We start from the raw sequence: 19,642 nt of genomic DNA on the forward strand, positions 1-19,642 counted from the left end.
TTAATGTCTGATAAAAATTATGGGAAATGGATTTGTATATCCTTTCTCCAAATTTATCCATACTAAGCAGAATTATTCTATTTCCAAACAAATTTTCAAATGAAGTAACACGAAATATTTAAAATTTAAAAGATGTCAGAGAATTGCGCGAGGAATTTAAATCATAAAGAAACTTAGATATCTTTTTAATTCTTATAATTTATAATTTAGTATTTTATATATTTTTTTTTTTGTAAAATTATTTTTTTAGACCTTTTAAATTATAATTATTTTTATTTTTTCGTTCTTATAATATTTTTACTGTTCAAATTATTATTTAAAGTATTTTAAGGATTAAAAATAAAATAAACATAATTTATAATAAAAAAAATAAAAAAATATTAAATCACAAAGAAGTAAAAATATATCTAAATCTCATAAAAGAAAATTACTAATATAACAAAAGTCAAATAATAATTGTGAGAAAAGAAATAGGTTGGTTGGGATGCAAGCAGAGATTTTTTCTTACGCAGGCAGTGGACACAGACACCATGTCACTTATTAACCAGCTCTTTAACAGAGGCGTTTTCGGCACTCGATGGTGACTGATTTCCCCTTTGCTTCTCAGATTTAAGTTTTCTGATTCTGATTGTAATACCCGATTTAGTCTCAAATAACAATTGAACTGTTTATTGTGTCAAATTCAATTTCAATTTGGAGTCCTTAAGATTATCCAATGTGTATCAGCCAGATTTTGGGTTGTTGTGGGGAAGTGAGCTATTTTGATGAAAGATCACGGATCCTTGGTAGATGGATTGTGATTATCGAAATGAATGTTCTACTTCTATTGATTGTTCTCTGGATTCTCTCTCCTTTTAATGCCAAATAAGTAACACTAGTAAACATGATGTTTTTCATCTTGTAGCAAAACATGCCTGAACCTGGCAATTTCACGAATTAAGCTGCTGCAAAACAAGAGAGATATCCAACTGAAACAAATGTGCAAGGAGATTAGCCAATTCTTGCAGGCTGGCCAAGAGGCAATTGCTAGAATTAGGGTAATCCTTCTAGTCTTAGTTAATAGCTGCTGGTTTCTGGATCTTTTCTCCCTGTGTTGTGATTTGCCTGTTTGTAAAATGCATTGATTGATCTATAATTTTAAATAGGTGGAGCATATCATACGAGAACAAAATACATGGGCTGCATATGAAATATTGGAGTTGTTCTGTGAATTTGTTCTAGCACGTGTACCTATAATTGAGAACCAGAGGTAAGTCCACGGGTTTGATGTTATTTTCCACAAATGTGAAGCAGATTGATGGCTTTCTGGATCTCCTGCTTCACTATCTTTTACTAGTGACTATGCTTTTCTCATTACATTAGAGGTTGAAACTAAAGTATTTGTAATTACATTGTTTCTGAATCTTCAAAGGGGGTAAAATATATATTTTTGAACATAGTTTTTAGAATCTTATGATTCGTGATTTGACTTTGATATGATTTGGATAGCCAATGATTTGCATCAAGAGATGCAGATGATTATGAATTATGATACATGGCTGAATCAATGCAATTCCATATTTACAATTCATCAAATTTTGTTTTTAATTTTAATTTTTTATCACATATTGTTTTAAAATTAAATGAAAAAGTTATAAGCTTAAATTGTTAAAAGAAAAAAGAACTAAAGGAGCACTACTAAACACATCCTATTTGATTATTCAGATGTTTTAGTCTCATTCTTCTAAAACCGGAGTTTCACACTGTCACTCTCTCATTCTATCTATTGTATTTGGTTATACCATTGCTGTTTTAAGTCTGATTAAGGCTTCAAACACTCAGTTATTACTCATGGTTTTGTTTTGTGAGGCTTTTGGTCATTTTCTTGTTTAAAATTATTACATTGATCATGATTCATCATTTATATGATATATTTAAGCTATTCTTTGTTATGTCTTAAATTTTATAATTTGAGAGAATATTCATTTTCACCACTGAATTGAGTTTTCAAACAGTTGCTCATTTTCTTATACAATTTATAGCAAAACATTTTTTAAGTCAAACTTGAAGCCTTTCTTCTCCACATAATAGGGAGTGCCCCACAGAATTGCGAGAAGCCATTGCAAGTATAATTTTTGCTGCTCCTAGATGTTCAGATGTACCAGACTTATTGCACATCAAGAACTTGTTTACCACTAAATATGGGAAAGAATTTGTCTCTGCAGTATCTGAACTTCGTCCTGATTCGGGCGTGAACCGCACGGTGATTTATCTTTAATTGCAGCTTCTGAATGGCAAACTGTTACAGCTTCGGAAAAATTGCTTTCTATCAGTAGTCCATCTGTTCTTTTGATATGATTATTTCAGATCATCGAAAAGCTTTCAGTTAGTGCTCCATCTGGAGAGGTAAAACTCAAGGTCTTGAGGGAGATTGCAGAAGAATACAATATAGCATGGGATTCTTCTAAAACTGAGGCTGAATTTAGGAAAAACCATGAAGATCTCCTGGTAATTTTATCAGTGGATGTTTGTTTCTTCATTATTGGACATTAAAAATATTATCGACTACTAGATCCATGTGATATCATACTTCTGTCATTGACGGTAGATAGTAATATAGCATCTGTATAACTAATAAGTTCTCATTTGTCTAACTATAATGGTTCTACTACCACCTTTATCCCTGACACTGACCCCAGAAATTACTTCAAATTTCATCCTAACCTCAGGGTACTTGGCTCTTCATGTGATAGTTCTACAATGAGCCTTGAGAAGTGACTCTAGCTGTTGAGAGTATTTGTCTTAAATGTCTCACATCTTCCGTAAATGTTATAGATATTCAACAAAGTTTACATTGGTTGTCGATTGTCTAAACAGTCTAACACAACCTTCACCTTTTATCTGGGCTCGGGACTATGTAAAGATGTTCAACAAAAAAAACATAGGCAGGTTTATAAATGAGGTATTCCATGAATGCAAGAGATATTGACTTTATCTGATTTTGATCAATTTGTCCCAGATTTTTTAAGCCTATACTTTGTTGTCTACTTTTCTACTGTGGTGGCAGTACTTTGCTCAGTTTTTCTCGATTTTTATTATGATTTTCTCGTGTTACCTGTAGGGTGGAGCAAAACAAGTTAGTGCTGGAGCTACGCTTTCTCATACTCCCAACAGAAATGGTTCTAATAATCCATCACCTCGTATTACGGAACCTTCTATCAAGTCTGTGCATGCTAAGCAAGAATATAAACCCCTTGAAGCTCCCAGCCCTTCTAACAATAATTCTTTGTTGAATACTAATGAAATCGAACATTCGCACGAAAATAATGATGTTCCTGCTGGAGATGCTAAAAGTGAGATAAGATTTCAATCCTCTGATGTACTGGAGAAGGCGCGGGCTGCCATTGCTTCTGCAGATCGTGCATCTGCAGCTGCTCGTGCTGCTGCTGCACTAGTTCAGAGTAATTTTGGATCATTGAAACTGGGAGGTAAATAAACCTTCACATCGATGAAATGCTGCCCTCCCAGGATCTTAATGCTGGAAAAAAATGTCAAGAACTAAATGCCAAAAGAGAAAATTATGTTCTTTGTTACGGAGGTGTCAGCTTCACACAGTGATTCTATGTAATAAGAATTGTGTCGTATTGCATTGTACATTCGATAATCAATACATGTATATCATTGTAACGGAACGGAATACTGAACAGTGTGAACTTTTCTAAATCTTCGTGTTTCTTGCGACTGCGGATCGTAGTGTATCATGGATTGATAGATGTTATTTCTAAGTAATTTAAACATCAGTTTTACCCAGGAAATAATTGTATGCATTTCCGAAATGTTATACTTATCATCTCATGCATATTTTAATGCAGTTATGATATAAATTTTTGTACTGGTGATATCAACTAGTATATGTTTGTTAGGTGTTGTGTCCAACAACCTGGCATGGTGCAAATATGACAGCTTCGTGTGCGATTGGTTCGTTTCTATAAAGCGACTAAAGTTCAAAGCTAACTACGTTGTGAAAACAATAGAAGCCTCTTAGAAAAGCTTGGCTCAAAGGGTAAAAAAGATCGTGCAAACGAAGGAACATTTGCGATACATCTGTTTGGTGCCCACGATGGGCATAGGGTTCTGACACACGAAAATTGTTTCTTGACAATCCATAGTTTATCATCAGTCACTATTTGAATTCCATTATTATAACTCTGTTTTAGTATCCTTGTTTCTTGATCAATGATGCAATTGACCAACTATATTTAGTTTTATTTTAATTTTGACATAGTTATAATTATAATTCTTATCCTCTATATAACAAAGCCCAATCTTATTTTGAGCAATAATAAAGCCCAATCTAAGAACCAAGCTAAAAGAATGTACAGATAGTCCCAAAAAGATAGTCTTTAACCGTTCAGGGAGCTGAATCAACTTACAGGCTTTGTTGCTTAGTCTCAATGAAAATTTTAAAAAACATGACCAGATTAACAATTCTTGTTGTATCTTTTAGAAATTGAAATTCTGAAGTTTCCCCGGAAAATCTTTAAAACAGAGCACATTTGAAATTCTCATTTTTTTTATTATATATTCAAAATATATAAATATACATTTTTAATTTTTATACCATCAAACAACTCTTGGCGTGTGTAAGAATTAACTTTCTCGAAACTGACTGACTATTCAATGACTTGCACGATCAATACCTTTATTTTTATTTTTTTATATAAAACATTTGTTGGGAAAATAGAAATATTCTATAATTAATTGTAGTTTAAAAGAAACTTGAGATGAAATATAACTGTATTTTTACAAATTAATTTATAAAAGAATGCTAGTATACGGTAATGCACTGTTTGCAATATACTAGTAATTAAGGAAAAAAATAATAGAATTAAGTTTTCTTAAATGGAAAGAGTCTCACTCTCTTTAATAAGTTTTATTTATTATTTAGTGCTGACCGATACAAACATTATGTTAAAAAATAGTAGTGTATTAAAAAGAGCTGCACGATCCACAATGATTCCTCAATATAAAATACAAATTGCATATTTTGACATGTGAATCAGAGGGAACAGTACAGAAACTAAAACAATAAAATTTAGATCATAAAGTACAAAAACTTGTCATATGTATCAATTCATCATATATATATAAAAAAAGCATTTTAAAAATAAAAAAAAGAAACACATATATGTACATATATAGAGAGAGGTGCAGTATTTGAATGAGGAGGCACGATTGGTTATGAGGGCACCAAAAGAGTTGGTGGCAGGGCCTCACACCAAACACCAAGTGAGTCAGAAGAACCAAAACATTCTTGTTGGCACTCCCGGACACAAGTTCGTGACCTACAAATTACAATACATGCACTAACTCACTCTAGTGACCACACACACAGACACAGGCACATGCAGGCTAAAGAGTGAACCCTAGCTAAGGCCCCTAGGTTTCACATAAGAGCCCTATTGCTATTGCCCTAGCTAGCCCTTTACACGCTATTGCTAGCTATTTTACTTACATCTACATCATCCATTTGGCACAGCACAAGGCAGAGATTTGTCTCAGACAAGAGATTTTTAGTTTTGTATTGTATCGTATTATATACACTCTCAGCGCATAATCACACTTCTCAACCCCATTCCCTCTCTCATGCAACTCCATTCTACTCGTCTGATTCACAAAAGACACACAGTACCTATGCATGAAACTTCACCAAACAGTTCTGTGAGAGGCACACTAACCGTACATTTATTCACTGTGATCAGAACAGAGAGAGAGAGAGAGAAAGTAGTGCTTGTTTGTGTGTGACAAAGATGTAACGTAGGTTTGCAGGGGAACTAATAAGGACAGAAGTGAACAAGACCAGACCATTTGGTGGGTGGGGATGCTAAAGGGGGCCTCCCAACCCCAACACTTTTTCATAACAATCTTATGCATATCGATATGTTATGTTTTCATTCATTTCGTGGTCCCTTTCTTTTTTATTGCGTCAGTCAGCCATATTCCACACAATTACAAATCCACCTCAAGATATAGCTAGGATTTACCTTTAATTTGCAACCATCATTTTGCCAATATGACTTTAAAGTAATTGACATAATTAGAAAGTAATTTTTGGTAAAGTTACACCACTTAAGCTATGTTTAGTTTGAAGATACAAAAACATATTTGCGAATATTGTGTGTTTTAATGGGTAAAATGAGAAGGAATAATTTATTTCTTTGAAAGTAGAAGTATTTTTTAACTTTATCAAAATATGCTTTTAGTAAGTTTAAATACACACACATATATATATATATATATATATATATATATATATATATATATATATATATATATATATATTAAATTTTAGATTAATCTGACATTTTTAGGTAGATAATATTCTAGTTGTACGTTTGTCAAATTACTTTGGAGTAACTTTAATTAAGTAGAGTTATTATACTCAACAAAAAAAATATATAAACTTTTAAGCAACTTTGAAGTTAATTAAGTAGAGTTAATTAGTTAGATAAACTTTTTTTAAAATTATTATTCCATGTACTAATTAAGGATGTTTCACAACCAGCCATTGAGGACTATATTCTTAGGTGGTATAAATGATTTTTTTTTTTGCCTCAACAAATTTTTTTCCATACATATATTTAGAAATCAAATAACTATATTCTTATGTGGTATAGATGATTTTATTTTTTCTCTCGACAATTTTTTTTCCATACATATATTCAAAAATCAAAATTTTGTCAATATATTTAAAAAACTCAACTATCTATTACCATAGGCATGTTTGTTTTGTTGTTATTTTTGCAGTGATGCGTATTCCAAAAAAGATCCAACGCATAAGTAAGAGAGGAGATGCTTTGACCAACCTCCGATTTGTACTCCACCAACATATTTGTCAAACATGCACTTATACCTAATTAACTCATTTAAGAAATAAACTCTACTCATGCATATTTTGTGTGTATTTATTGAGTTTAAGTCCAACTAGCATTCCTCGATTTAAGGTATGATGATCCAAACTATTAACTGATCATACGCACTGAAGCGACTTAAATTTGATGTATTTATTCTGAATTGTACACAATTCAGAAAATATTGGATTAAATTAATAATCAAAATGAAAAAAAAGAAGTAATTATTACAGTTCAAAGTTAAAAACAAAGTTCCGATAAAAAGAAGAGGGAGGTTAAAAAGTATTAGGACCCCTCAATACTCAGTTTCTAAATCAGGGCCTGCATGCATGGTAGTATCCATGAGGATGAGGGAGGAGGGAAAGGGAGAGAATTCAACTCAACCGCGTGATGTGTACACTACACCGAAAGAAAGAAGCCACATTGATTTTGCTGAAATGAAGGGTCGTTTTCGTCTTGAATTTCGTTTAAACGCGGACATGTTTCCATTGGTCGGTTTAGATCTGCCCCTCTTGTTCCATTCTTTTTTCTTATGCATTTGGGTGCATGCAAATCCAAACAACCTTTTGTTTAATTTCTCTTTTAGACCATGCTTTCTTGTCCCTTGTTTTGAGTACTTCAAATCACATTTAATTACACTGTGATTAAAACATTCTCAATATGCTCACAATCAGATTAATTGCGGTATGTATATACTAGTAATTTGTTTGGATCTTTCTATGTTGGCCAAAATGTTGAACTGCAGAATATTGCTATCATCAACATTGAAGAATCGCGAGATTCTTGAGTAAGGATAATCACAAGTATGCATGCCAACAGTTTGCATAGCAAATCAACCAGAACCGTGTCAAAAGGAAAATTTACCATTTTTATTGGTTGCAAACTAGTGATATAGTTAACACCAACGAATCGTAGGTCCAAATCATACTAAATTCTAGGAAGCCCATTATTGCTGCTAGGTGAAGTGAAACGAAAAGTTTAATTATCAGTAGCCACAAAATTAATGTGTGTGAAAACAATTTTCATGTAGAAAATATTGTACCATTGGGAATTATGTAGTACATAACACATAAGATTTTACACTTATTTATATTGTTTTTAAATAAAATTAAAAAAAAAATAAATTTTAACACGCGCACGCAAATCATGCTTAACAAAAAAATGACGTGCAAGAAACCATGAGCTATCAGACCTAAACATTTATGTCATCCGGCCCCAAGCTAATAGAACCGTACGATGCCCGTGCAATGTATGTTGTCGTGGAGTAGTACTAATTAGATTATGTAATATTTTTGGGATTGTGCAATTAGATAAGAGTATGACTATAGTTCCATTCTGATAATTCAAGCTGACTCGAAGTTAGTTTTGAAAATATTTATATTTTAGAAATTATGCATAATGTATTTTAAAATTGAATGTAGACTATCTTTTAAGTCCTTAATCACTCTCTCTCTCTCTCATATATATATGAGAAAGATAATTATATATATATATATACGTAATTTCATCTGTAATATTAAATAATTTATTTTGAAATAATAGAATCATATTATTATTTTGTTTAGATTATAAATTAATTTGAGGAAAAAGAGGAAAGAATAATAAAATAAAGAAAAAAAGAATGAAAACACATATGTTGTTTGGATATATAAAAATAAAAAGAAAAGAAGTGAAGAATTTTACTATGTGCACAAAAATATATTTTCTCCTTATTTTTCCTCTCAAATAAATAGTTCAAATTTAGCATTTTTATTATATCTCCCTCATTCTTATCTCCTATCACTCCATTTATCTCTTTTGGTTTAGCTTCCATACTTTGTTGCGTTCAACTTTCAACTAAATTCATTTTTAAATTATAATTTTATTCTTCTATAATTTATTTCATGCACTGATGCACGTACACTGTCTTAGAATAAACAAAATTGTCAGGGTAGAAAGTTCTAAATCTATTTGGATATTTTCAAGTTAGGTAACTTTTTTTTTTCTAACCACGGTAAGTAGGATCTTTGGATTTTTGATAAAATTTAAAAATATTTCTATAAATTTTGATCCTTCAAACTAATTATGATACTGATTATTGGTCTGAAACGAGAGTTATATATGTCAATTTAGCCTATAACTTAAAAGTGTTCAAAACTGACTATTATTTTTTAATCATAATAATAATGATATTGATTTTTTATCATCTAAAAGTATCATTAGAGAAGTAAAGGACAAATACCTTAAGATATTGAGATTTGAGATTTATTAAAAGAGATTATCATTTCACAAATATTTAAGAGATTTATTTTGAAGAGGCGTGAATAGAAATACGGATCAGTACTACTACATAAATTATTTGCATACCCTAATATATTGATACTAAATTATTTTATTGAAAAAACCTAGCTATAGTACGTAATAAATACCAACAACCACATGCACTCTGATTCTGATGATTTAGAGTATACAAGAAATAAATAAGATTGTGTGTGCGTATTAATTTTACACCGCGTGAGTAGATGATACGACAATGTTAGATGGTTAGGTTTTTGGTGTCGAACACATATTTTTTCATGAGACAATTCTGTTTAAATTAAATAAGTTTATTACAAGTAACAAATTAAACTTTTTTTTTCTTAATATTTTACACAGTGCATGTGTGCAGGACTTAAACTCAAGATTTCTGGCACTCGGTGGTGTTAGATTGCTAGGTTTGAGTTGGGCAACGTGGGTGCAATGAGACCAAACACTTCCAAAAACTCGGTCATAGTGTGGTAAAAATGCAGTACAATGTTAGGATCAGATCATATCAGACAGAAAACTAAGCTTCTGACTGTTGACGATCATCCATGCAAAGTGCAGGGGTAGGCCCCAGGGTATAGAGGTTGAATCATTCATGAGTTTCTCTCATTGCATGCTTCAGTGTGCATGTTTTTTTTTTTTTTTCTTCGGCTTCCGACAACTGAAGACAGTAAGTAGTCTTGTGAGAAGTGAGTGTGTTCATGTAGTGAAACTCCGTGATATAAGCAAGGGGAAAAAGGATCATGCGTAGGGGCTTGATATATGGTTCTCTTTTTTCTGTTTTGGGTAAGTTGGTTTCGATACCAATATGGTCCACCCATTACAAAATTGCAAGGTACGTACATGTATGCATGCATCGACCATTGGAACTCTGCTACCATATAATATTATTGCACTGCTGCATTGCATCAATGGAAAGTGTCTTCACAGTGCTTCTATCTTTCTATACGCCCGGCCCAACCTTCCACTCTTACAACATACGCAACGTGTCGCTCTCTCTTAATTAGTTCCTCTCCTTCTTCTTTCTACTTCAATGACAAAAGCCAAACAGAGAGTTCTTCTTTTTCAGTTCCTTAACTCGCCACCTAATTAAATATTCTTCAATGGAAATTAAATATCCTTCCTCAAAACAAAATAATGGGTGGAGTCTATAAGATCTGGAAATGTGACAATAATCAATCCAAAAAAAAAATAAAAAATAGGTCAATTAGCCTGATTAGCAATAGGGTATTGAACCGACAACTTAATATTAATACAAGTTGTTTGCGGTTTTACTAGTTTAAGAAAAAAATGGTATGATTAAAATTTGAGAGCACATGTAAGCTAATTATTTTTTTTCATTAATTACTTGACGAGTGAAATTGTTTCTGCATTCGTTTTTATTGTAGAAACGACCAAAATAATTTGTTTATAAAGTATTACTTGACGAGTAAAAAATTACTTTTCATTCGCTTTTTCATTGAAGAAATGATCAAATTTGATGGATTTAAAAATGAGTTCAAGTGTAATTTTTTTAACACTTTTACATTAAATGTTTATAACTCAAATGCTTAACAGTGTCTATTACACTACAAAATAAATTGTCATATATTAAAACTTGGCATAATGGTATTGGATTAGTCTCGATTCACTCGATGTTTTTTTGCTGAATGTCTCGATTGACTTAGATTTTCTCTAATAGAAATATTATATTTTGACAATTTTTATTCTATTAATAAATGGCATTTTTTTTGTCTTGATTCTACTTTTTGTCTCAGTGAAGCAGAATTCAAAGACATACCTCAATAACAGATACATTAATTGGATCGAACGCATGCAATATATTACTAGAAAATGATTTAACTTTTAGCTAATTAACAGATACATTGGGTAGGACCCAATATTACAAGATGCACACATTGTGCTGTAGTATTCTTTCTGTAGATTAATTTAATATTCAGCAAACTAGATCATACCATGCCCTCTGATATTTGTGTTTGCTGTGGAGGCTGATGAAATTGCTCCACGATATGAAAGGAACGTCACATAAGATTTTATAACACTAAAAATTGTGGCACTTACATTGATAACGTTTCAGATATAACAACGAAACATAATTAAGAAAACCCCAAACTTTTTCACATTTTAGGCATTGCATGCCTATCCAGTATTAACTGGTTAAATACACGTGCAAAAATAAATAAATACTCGATCCACAAGTAAAATAAAAAAGTATTCAACATTCAGACACTGTTAACAATTCTTGATTGATTTAGTAAGAGCATTTATACTATTATTATTTTATCAAATTTTTTATATTGTTTTGAAAAATGGTAAAATCACAATATAAAATCAGAGAGTAAGAATAAAACAATAGAGACAGTACGGATCTAATTTCAATTATTTAGAATTCTGACCTATCTAAAATTAATTCAATAAATTAATGTGAAGATTGCTTACATACCCAATCCCTTGATATATCCTTTTCTTTTTGAAGACGTCCCTTGATATATCGGTTATCTTTAATTCCTAAAACACAATTAATTAATATTAATGACTTGTGGAGTGTCAATAGTCACAGAGACTTACTGACCAGCTCCTATGATATTAGTTAATAAAATTTTAAAAAAAACTATTCATTGTATAAATCATAGGAAAGTGTAAAAAAAATATTAATAATATAATTTTTGTCTTTCAATTAAAATATTTTTGCTTTAAATTTTTTAATTAATATCCTTATGACACTAATTATTATTTCTCATAATATACAACTAACTATTGACCATTATTACTAGATAATTAATGGTTATGGCATTTATCACATGTTCCAAATTATACGTAATTTTTCTAATTTTCTACACAATCCACAATATGAAGTTATAAATGGTCAATTCATAAAGAAATTTAGAATGGTATACGCTCTCAAATAAAACAGAAACCTAATCAATCCAAATCTAATGCATTCCACTCTAACCTAGCTAAGCTAGCTACACCTCATGAGAGTAATATCCCAAACAAAAAAAAATAACAAGCTATATATATCATCTCTTATCTAAAAATTAGTGCGACAACTATATTTGTTCACTCAAAATCTTAAAAAATAAAGTAAAATGCATGTTCACCCAAACAGCAGGGACCATTGCTAGCAAGTATAAACCTTCTCTTTAGTCACCTGTGTCATCGATTCATTCCCGAATCACAATCAAATTAAATCAAATTAGGTATTTTACAGATTAGGTAAATTAATTGTAAAAAGGAAAATGGAGAATCAAGCAAATTGCAGAAACCACTCCAAACCCCCCACTTTTCCTTTTCATTTCCTAGTGCATGCTCATATTCAACTAAAAGCTGAAAGAACCTGAAGTGAGTTTTCTGTAATGAACTGTTCTCTCTCTCTCTCTCTCTCTCTCTCTCTATATATATATATATATATATATATATATATGTATGTATGTATATATTTGGCTGTACCAACACCCTTCTAGGTTGGTGTTAATCTCTGCAATGAACCAAGTGATGTTCCAAGAAGCTATGTATATATCGTACACTAGGTATCCAATTTATACATACCTGTGAATTTAAGATTTCCCTCGTACTAAATGTCTCATTCGTTCCTTTGAGAATCAAGAAATATTTGTAATTCAGTGAATAGATGAATATTACTAGTTTAACGTAATTTTTAAGTACCAAATTAAGCTAGAATATCATCCACCCAAACAAAAAATGACAACTGTTCGGGACTTCTCATCACTTCTGTGTTTACAAAGCATTCTTCTTAAAATAATTTTCTGAAATTAAACACATAAAACCCTCTAAAATAAAATATATGTCGAGTGATTACTAAGAAGGTTTAAAATCAACAAGATGAAACCAAGTCAGTTCATGTTTCATCGGATAGGATTAATATACCCTAGAAATAAATTTTTTAAAAAATAGAAATAAATTTTTTTAAAAATTGCTCTGGGAGATTAAATAAAAAGCTATTGTTTCTTTCTCACGAGCAGAGACAATGACTAGTTAGTGCAACATTAACGAAGGTGATAATTAAGACACGGCGAGAGAAAGCATTGTGATAGTGACAGAAAAATTTACTGCCAAAGTGTGCTATAAAAGGATAAGGATCTGCATTATTACTATTTTGGGGTCGGGCTGCATCTCCATGATTTTAATTAATCCAAAAGTTCTTGAACATTGGAAACGACTAAAAATTGAGTGCACTTTCCCCTTCTTTAGATGGAGAAAGATCATTGAAGCAATCGAAGAAGATGAAGAACAGGGATACGAATTAATTACGATAAAGCCATTTAGCATCTTTAAACATTCTCTCATTTATGTAATATACAGTCAGTTGGTGAATAAACCGAGTCAACTGAGTCTATGTTTATCAACTTTTCCTGCGGCCGTTCTTTTTCTTTTCTTTTGCCATTAAACTGAGTCTATGTTCATCAACTTTTCCTGCAGCCGTTCTTTTTCTTTTCTTTTCCCATTATGTTTCTTTGCAATATAGTTTAATTTCTTTACAAGTTTTTCTTTGAAAATAGTTAAAGAATATTATATACTCATCAAAGTGTTTAAGAAATTAATAAATTATGGTATGGGTGCATAAATATTATGATAAAAATATACTACTAATAAAACTATTTTAATATATTTTTTTATTTTCAGTTGAATATTCAAGATTCAAATACATTTATTAAAATTCTTCTTTCTTTTCTTTTCTGCAGGTAAGATATATGGGCCTGCAATGCTGTCTTTCTCGTGCCGTCTCAGTATTTAGCAGCATAACATGCAACTTTTTTAGTGTAGTTCAGGCCCTATATATCACCAAGATCCACAGCACATTAATGCTTCTCTCTCTCTCTCTCTCTCTCTCTGATCCCGAGAGGCATTAAAGTCTGAAGAGTACTACATTAGACTGACTAGGATCATTACATGGGTAGAAATAAATAAAGGCCATTGAGAGATGTAAAGAAATCAATATGTATAATGTGAGTTGATATACAAATATTTTTTGAAACGGAGGAATATATTATATATATACATACTCCTATATATATGCTAGCTTTCTGTTAAAGCCACATATAAAATATAGAGAATGCGTGTGATAACTATGAAGAAACGATGTTTGGATTCTCTGTTGAAAAAGGAATGTGGTATATAACGAAGGTAGTTTTACTGGGGATCAGTGTTTCAGCATCAAAGAAAAAAAAATGATCTCTCGTACTGTCTTTTATCAGTGTGTGAATATCTTTTGTCAAAGACTATAGATATAGATTATGAGTATAGTAATTTGATAATGTCTTTTATCAGTGTACGTTTGTTTGTGCAAAAACAAAAGTACTCAGATGAAAAAGTAGGGGGACCCGGAGAGACTCAGTGACTTGTGAGCCAAAGCCTGTATGTATAGTGTACGACTTGCTATTTTTCCTTTTCCATTCTTGTTTGTGTTTTGGGGGTTTAATATGTTCCTTACAACAGTAATGCCTTGTTTTCTAAAGTTTTTTTAATTAAATTAAATTATTAGATTTATATGTCATTAATTCTTCGATCGTGTGAGTAGCTAGAAGTAAAATTTAGATTTTAGATATAAAACCAATTAATATATGACTTTCAATTATTGACCTGAGATGTCAATTTATAGGCATATCATAACTCAATTTGAATTTTAACTGGCATGGATAATCTATATTCCAACAGTGACGGGTGGTAGGCGTAGCAATGATAGCAGTGGACTTAGTAGTGAACTCAATAGATGTGAGATGCATGGCTACACTATAGTCACAGTAATGGTAATGGTGATAAAAAATTCTTTATAGAAAAGTAGTTAGATGAAAAAATAAGACAAATTTGAGTGACTTTACTAAGAATTAGAAACAGCTCAAGCTGAGTTGGAGTTATGATTCTAATTTCAAATGGATTAACAAAATTAACAAAGCTATGAATTAAAATTTAAGGAACAATCCTAATTCAAGCTCAATTTTGTGTTAATAAATAGAAAGATAAATATTGGTGTGCAAGTGTGTATAAGAAGTCTTCAATTAGATAAAAATGAGTATGCTAAAATATATAATCAACCTAATGTTTTAGAATTTTAAACTAGATGAGATATTAAATTTATTTGTATGGTTGATTTGTGATCCAGTGACATCCCTCTAATCCCTCCAATTTTTACTCCTTGTATTTCCTAACAATAAAACTTATTCACACACAACACAAACTAGTTTGTTTTGTAAAAAAAAGTCGGGTTGGATAATTGAGAGGAAAATAATAGCTCACAACTTATTTAAAGTTTTAATCAAATTTCAATGGATCATGAACAACTATGTAAGTAAATCTGACACCACATTTTAATCCAAAACATTAAGATTCAAGTTGATGGGTTTTTTCCTCATATATATGGTGTTCAATTTTTTCACTTTTACTCTATATGAGACTTCATCTCACACTTATATTCTAACAATCTTTCCTAAATGCGAGTCTCTTTCACATGATAATCTTCTCCTCGAGTGAAAGTCATTATCATTCACGAGTATTCTATATTAACTATTAGAGTCTACATCTTCTGGGTACTTGCATCACCGCTCCAGCGGGACACGCCACCTGAATCTACCTCTTGGAAAGTATGAAAATTTACTCTTTTTGATGATCGTGCTGTTTTCATAAACTTAATCTTGTCTAATTTGCCAATTTATCTTCTATTTTCATAACCTAATTAATTGCCTTTTGGCAAAAGATTTAGAATCTAGATATAATTTTAGAGTGAAGGTGGAGATATATATCTTGGAAGGACTACCTCTAAATGGCGCTATCTCTCAATATTAGTTTGCAGCTGAAGTAAAAAATGAATATTCGTAGGAGATGGAATCAATATATTTTTTGGTATGATGGTTAAGTGAGTTTTTCATCGACCTTTATCTTATCTAAAAGTACAAAAGTGGTTGTAAACTTGTAATATCAAATGTGGGGGGTTATTCGAATTTTCGAACCATGGATCCTAGACATGGAATCATCGTCGGCAGAGGATTTTTTTCATAGCTGGCAGAGGAATTCAATTGTACGGGAATAGGAACAACTACATTATTCCATGGAGCTATTATATTCAACTATTCTGCATATGAATCAAAGTTGCTCATGAAATGAAAGTTGCATTTCTTTTTTTTAGTTTCATATATACGCGCGATTGGCTCTAATTAGAATGGACTAAATTAAATAATCCCAATTCTATATATAGTTGAGTTGAATGTGTTTAGTGTGTGTTTATTTTCAAGGTGAAAAACATTATAATTGATTATATCTTACGTTAAATGCGATGTTGTCTTTAAACTCTGGCTTAACTAGAAGTGGTAAAAAGGGGTTTTGTATTAAGTTGAAAATTTACACTAAATTTTACAAATTTGGTTGCAAGGTGAAAATTGAAATTTTTTATTTAAAAGTCAATTTTGTAATCACTCACTCAAATACACACTTGAAAGTCAGGACAAAATTATTTCGAATAAGATTTTTGCCATTGCCTAGAAACTTTTGCACGTGAGGTTGCCAGCTTAATTGGCATTGAGACACCATGTTGTGGTCTTTATGGATGATAACTTGAGCTGTATTTTTTGTTAAGATCAATGTGAATCTTTAGGTTCCCCTTTTCCACAAAGAAAGTTCTCAAATACTACTGTTCAGTGTGTATGTTATAGGAAGTTGGAATTTAATATTGTTTTGCCACATAATAGAGCTCTAGTCATTTTATGCAACACAAGCGAGGGGTTCAAGGTTGGAAAGTAAATGGGTCCATTGTGGAGAATTAATATTTTGGTTTATTCTTGTTTGGTCACTGTGATTGATGAGATGAGGCAGTACTTACAGTAATTTGATTAATTGCATATATTGAAAGAATACAGCTCTTAATAACCAAATTTTCCTATTGTATCATTTACCATGTGTTAAATAGTGTTGTAGTTCTTTTTCAAAAAATTCCAAGGTGTACTGTTAAACTAATTACTTGTATATAGATTGGACTATTCTTATATATATTCCTTTAGAAAAGAAAAAAAATGTTTGTAGAAGAAACTAATCTGCACAGAATTTGTGCTGTAGTAGACTATGAGAGTAGCACTAGTCTTTCTCTTATGAGGTTGACCCACGAAGGGAAGTAGCTAGTGTACTAGGGAAACTAAAAGCAATGTCTAGCTATAAAACATTTGAGATGTCAATCACTGCTCTTACTTACCGTTGATGTATCTCTTGTTCTCATAAAGGTGAATGTAAAATATGGGGAATGGGCCCAAGCTGTAGCTCCACTAATTAACAAAGTAACATATATCTGAGTTGAATGCCAAGTGGTGGCGCGACATCTTGCATGGATCGATACTCTTTGGCGGAACCAACATACCTAGCTTATCAAATATCAATGAATCTCATCTCAAGATCGATCCATCACATGGTGATGGTAGTAACATATTAGGTCTTGCTAGCTCCTCTCAAATATTTGTCCGTATCTTTTTGTCCTTTAGCTCATAAGTACCTAGCTAGCTAATTAACATAGCTATTATGTTATCCACCACATCCTTCAGGTTTTTTCACTTTTAAGCACACCTGACCTGGAACCCTAATATCTGCCCCCACATACATGCATCATGCATGTCCATGGCTTGCCCAAAAATGGATTTGGTCTATAATTCAAGCCTATGCTTCTTAGGCCGCCTGAAATGTCTCAGTAATCTTTGGGTTCTATCTAATCACCTCAGCTATACCTATAAATAATAGAGCCACCTCAGTGTAGGCATATAAGGTTAGCTAGCTAAGCTACTATATATGCTACTCCTCTAATTTCAATTTGAATTAATTAATACATGGAGAAACAAGACTATAAACAGGTTTCTAATTATTTGTGAGGTTGAAAACTCAAACCTCAATTATCTGGTCAAGTATGGAAACTCAGTGTGATCATTACTTTTGGATCAGACAGAAGTAACTAGTCTGACTACAGTACAGAAGCGATTACAGTTTTGCTTTAATTTGATTCAAGTCAAATAAACCCGCATAGACAAAAATTTATCAATAACGATAATTTAGTTTATAAGTATTCGTTTAAAAGACTCAGCTATGTTTTTATGTCTTTTACCTGATTTAGAAATCAGATAAATATGCTTTTTTTATCCGTACATAAATATGCTTTTTTCACGTTAAATATAACAATTATTTAATTAAATAAAGCCTTCTAATTTCTTCGTGAACCTAGCTAGACCCCGCCACCAGGATGGTCCTACATGTATATTATGGGGGCACGTGCCCTTTAATATTCTCTGTTTTATATATTATTAGCATATTAAGTTATTATTTGAATTATATTTTTTTTGCAACTTTATTCGCACAACTTTTTTTTTTAATTCTATAAAATATTATGACTCCAAAATGACTCAAATTTTTGGATCCATTGCACCCAAAATCTCAAGTGTTAAAAAGCAAGATATGAGGTACATAGTACATCCCACCTTGTTGAACATTACCACGTTTGATCATTTTTTTTTTACAGTTGTAAGGAGTTAAATTATTTGTGATTCATTCTAAGTTGTTGACTCATTCAATGTTTGATTATTTAAACTTGTTTTTTAAAGCAAACAAAATTGATTAAAATATATGTCCAACTATTTCGACATATATATACTTCTCTTGTCAACCAACATCAAGATCACAATTATTGAACTATATATGCTGGTCCGTAGGTCTTCTGATACTATTTCACTTTATTTTCCTAACATGCATTTGTTAAGTATTGAATTAATATACAAAAATTTGTTTAAATAGAAATTCAACAAATAAAATATAATTAAGTCATGTAATTAACTAAATGAGTTAAATTCAATTTTGTAGTATCTTTTTTCAGTTTTACCGGGCCAAAATGTAAATTCAAATTTAAGTCTTTTGATAAATAAACCAAATTTAAACAACCTTTTTTTCATAAATCAATCCTAATTAAATTCTAAGTACTCATATTCGTTTATGTTCTACCACTGAACTTGTAGATCTATTGACATGTTTTAATTTAATTAATATTATGTTTAAGTTGAAGTTTTGAATATGTAATTGTATTACATATTTAAGTAAAAAAAGTTATTGCCCATAACAATTTTATTACCAGTCTCAAACATAATTACATTATTTAAAGAATATGCATATATTCTGATAAAAAAAAAAATCATTTGCGTACATTTCTATCCTGTATAGCAATTGTTCTTACAGCCATTTACTACCACCACGTTCTTCAATCTTCATCTTTAATTTCTGATGTCACTACTTGCCATCAACAACATGCCACTGAATTCGTGCCGCATCAGCCAATGTTGCTATTGCCATTGGATATTTGGATGTACCATAAACACTATCAACACTGCCATATATAAGTCACTAACCATCACCCTTCCTTTTCATACAAACCATTTTCACCATGCCTAGAAAAAAATAAACTTCACTTATAAACGGTTTAACATATTATCCTTTGT

General features: G+C 31.3%; 1 protein-coding gene across 2 annotated transcripts; it reads left to right on the forward strand.

Annotated features, from left to right (window-relative positions):
• Positions 1–428: 428 nt before the first annotated feature.
• LOC100814824 (IST1 homolog) lies at positions 429–3,794 on the forward strand. 2 transcript variants are annotated; one of them, XM_003536634.5, is made up of 6 exons: positions 429–580; positions 905–1,037; positions 1,146–1,249; positions 2,071–2,242; positions 2,347–2,487; positions 3,101–3,794. In XM_003536634.5, the coding sequence occupies exons 1-6, from the start codon at positions 531–533 to the stop codon at positions 3,473–3,475; spliced, it is 975 nt and encodes a 324-aa protein (XP_003536682.1). In that variant the 5' UTR covers positions 429–530; the 3' UTR covers positions 3,476–3,794. The 2 variants fall into 2 exon arrangements, with proteins under 2 accessions (XP_003536682.1, XP_006589691.1); XM_006589628.3 differs by lacking the exon at positions 429–580 and adding an exon at positions 588–785.
• The last annotated feature ends 15,848 nt before the right edge of the window (positions 3,795–19,642 follow it).

This window comes from Glycine max, chromosome 10, assembly GCF_000004515.6.
Source record: "Glycine max cultivar Williams 82 chromosome 10, Glycine_max_v4.0, whole genome shotgun sequence".
NCBI lineage: Eukaryota > Viridiplantae > Streptophyta > Magnoliopsida > Fabales > Fabaceae > Glycine > Glycine max.

Coding starts and splice junctions, on each gene's coding strand:
- LOC100814824 (XM_003536634.5), top strand. CDS start 531: ATGTCACTTATTAACCAGCTCTTTAACAGAGGCGTTTTCGGCACTCGA. Junction 1,250..2,070: donor CCTATAATTGAGAACCAGAG/GTAAGTCCACGG, acceptor TCCACATAATAG/GGAGTGCCCCACAGAATTGC. Junction 2,243..2,346: donor ATTCGGGCGTGAACCGCACG/GTGATTTATCTT, acceptor TGATTATTTCAG/ATCATCGAAAAGCTTTCAGT.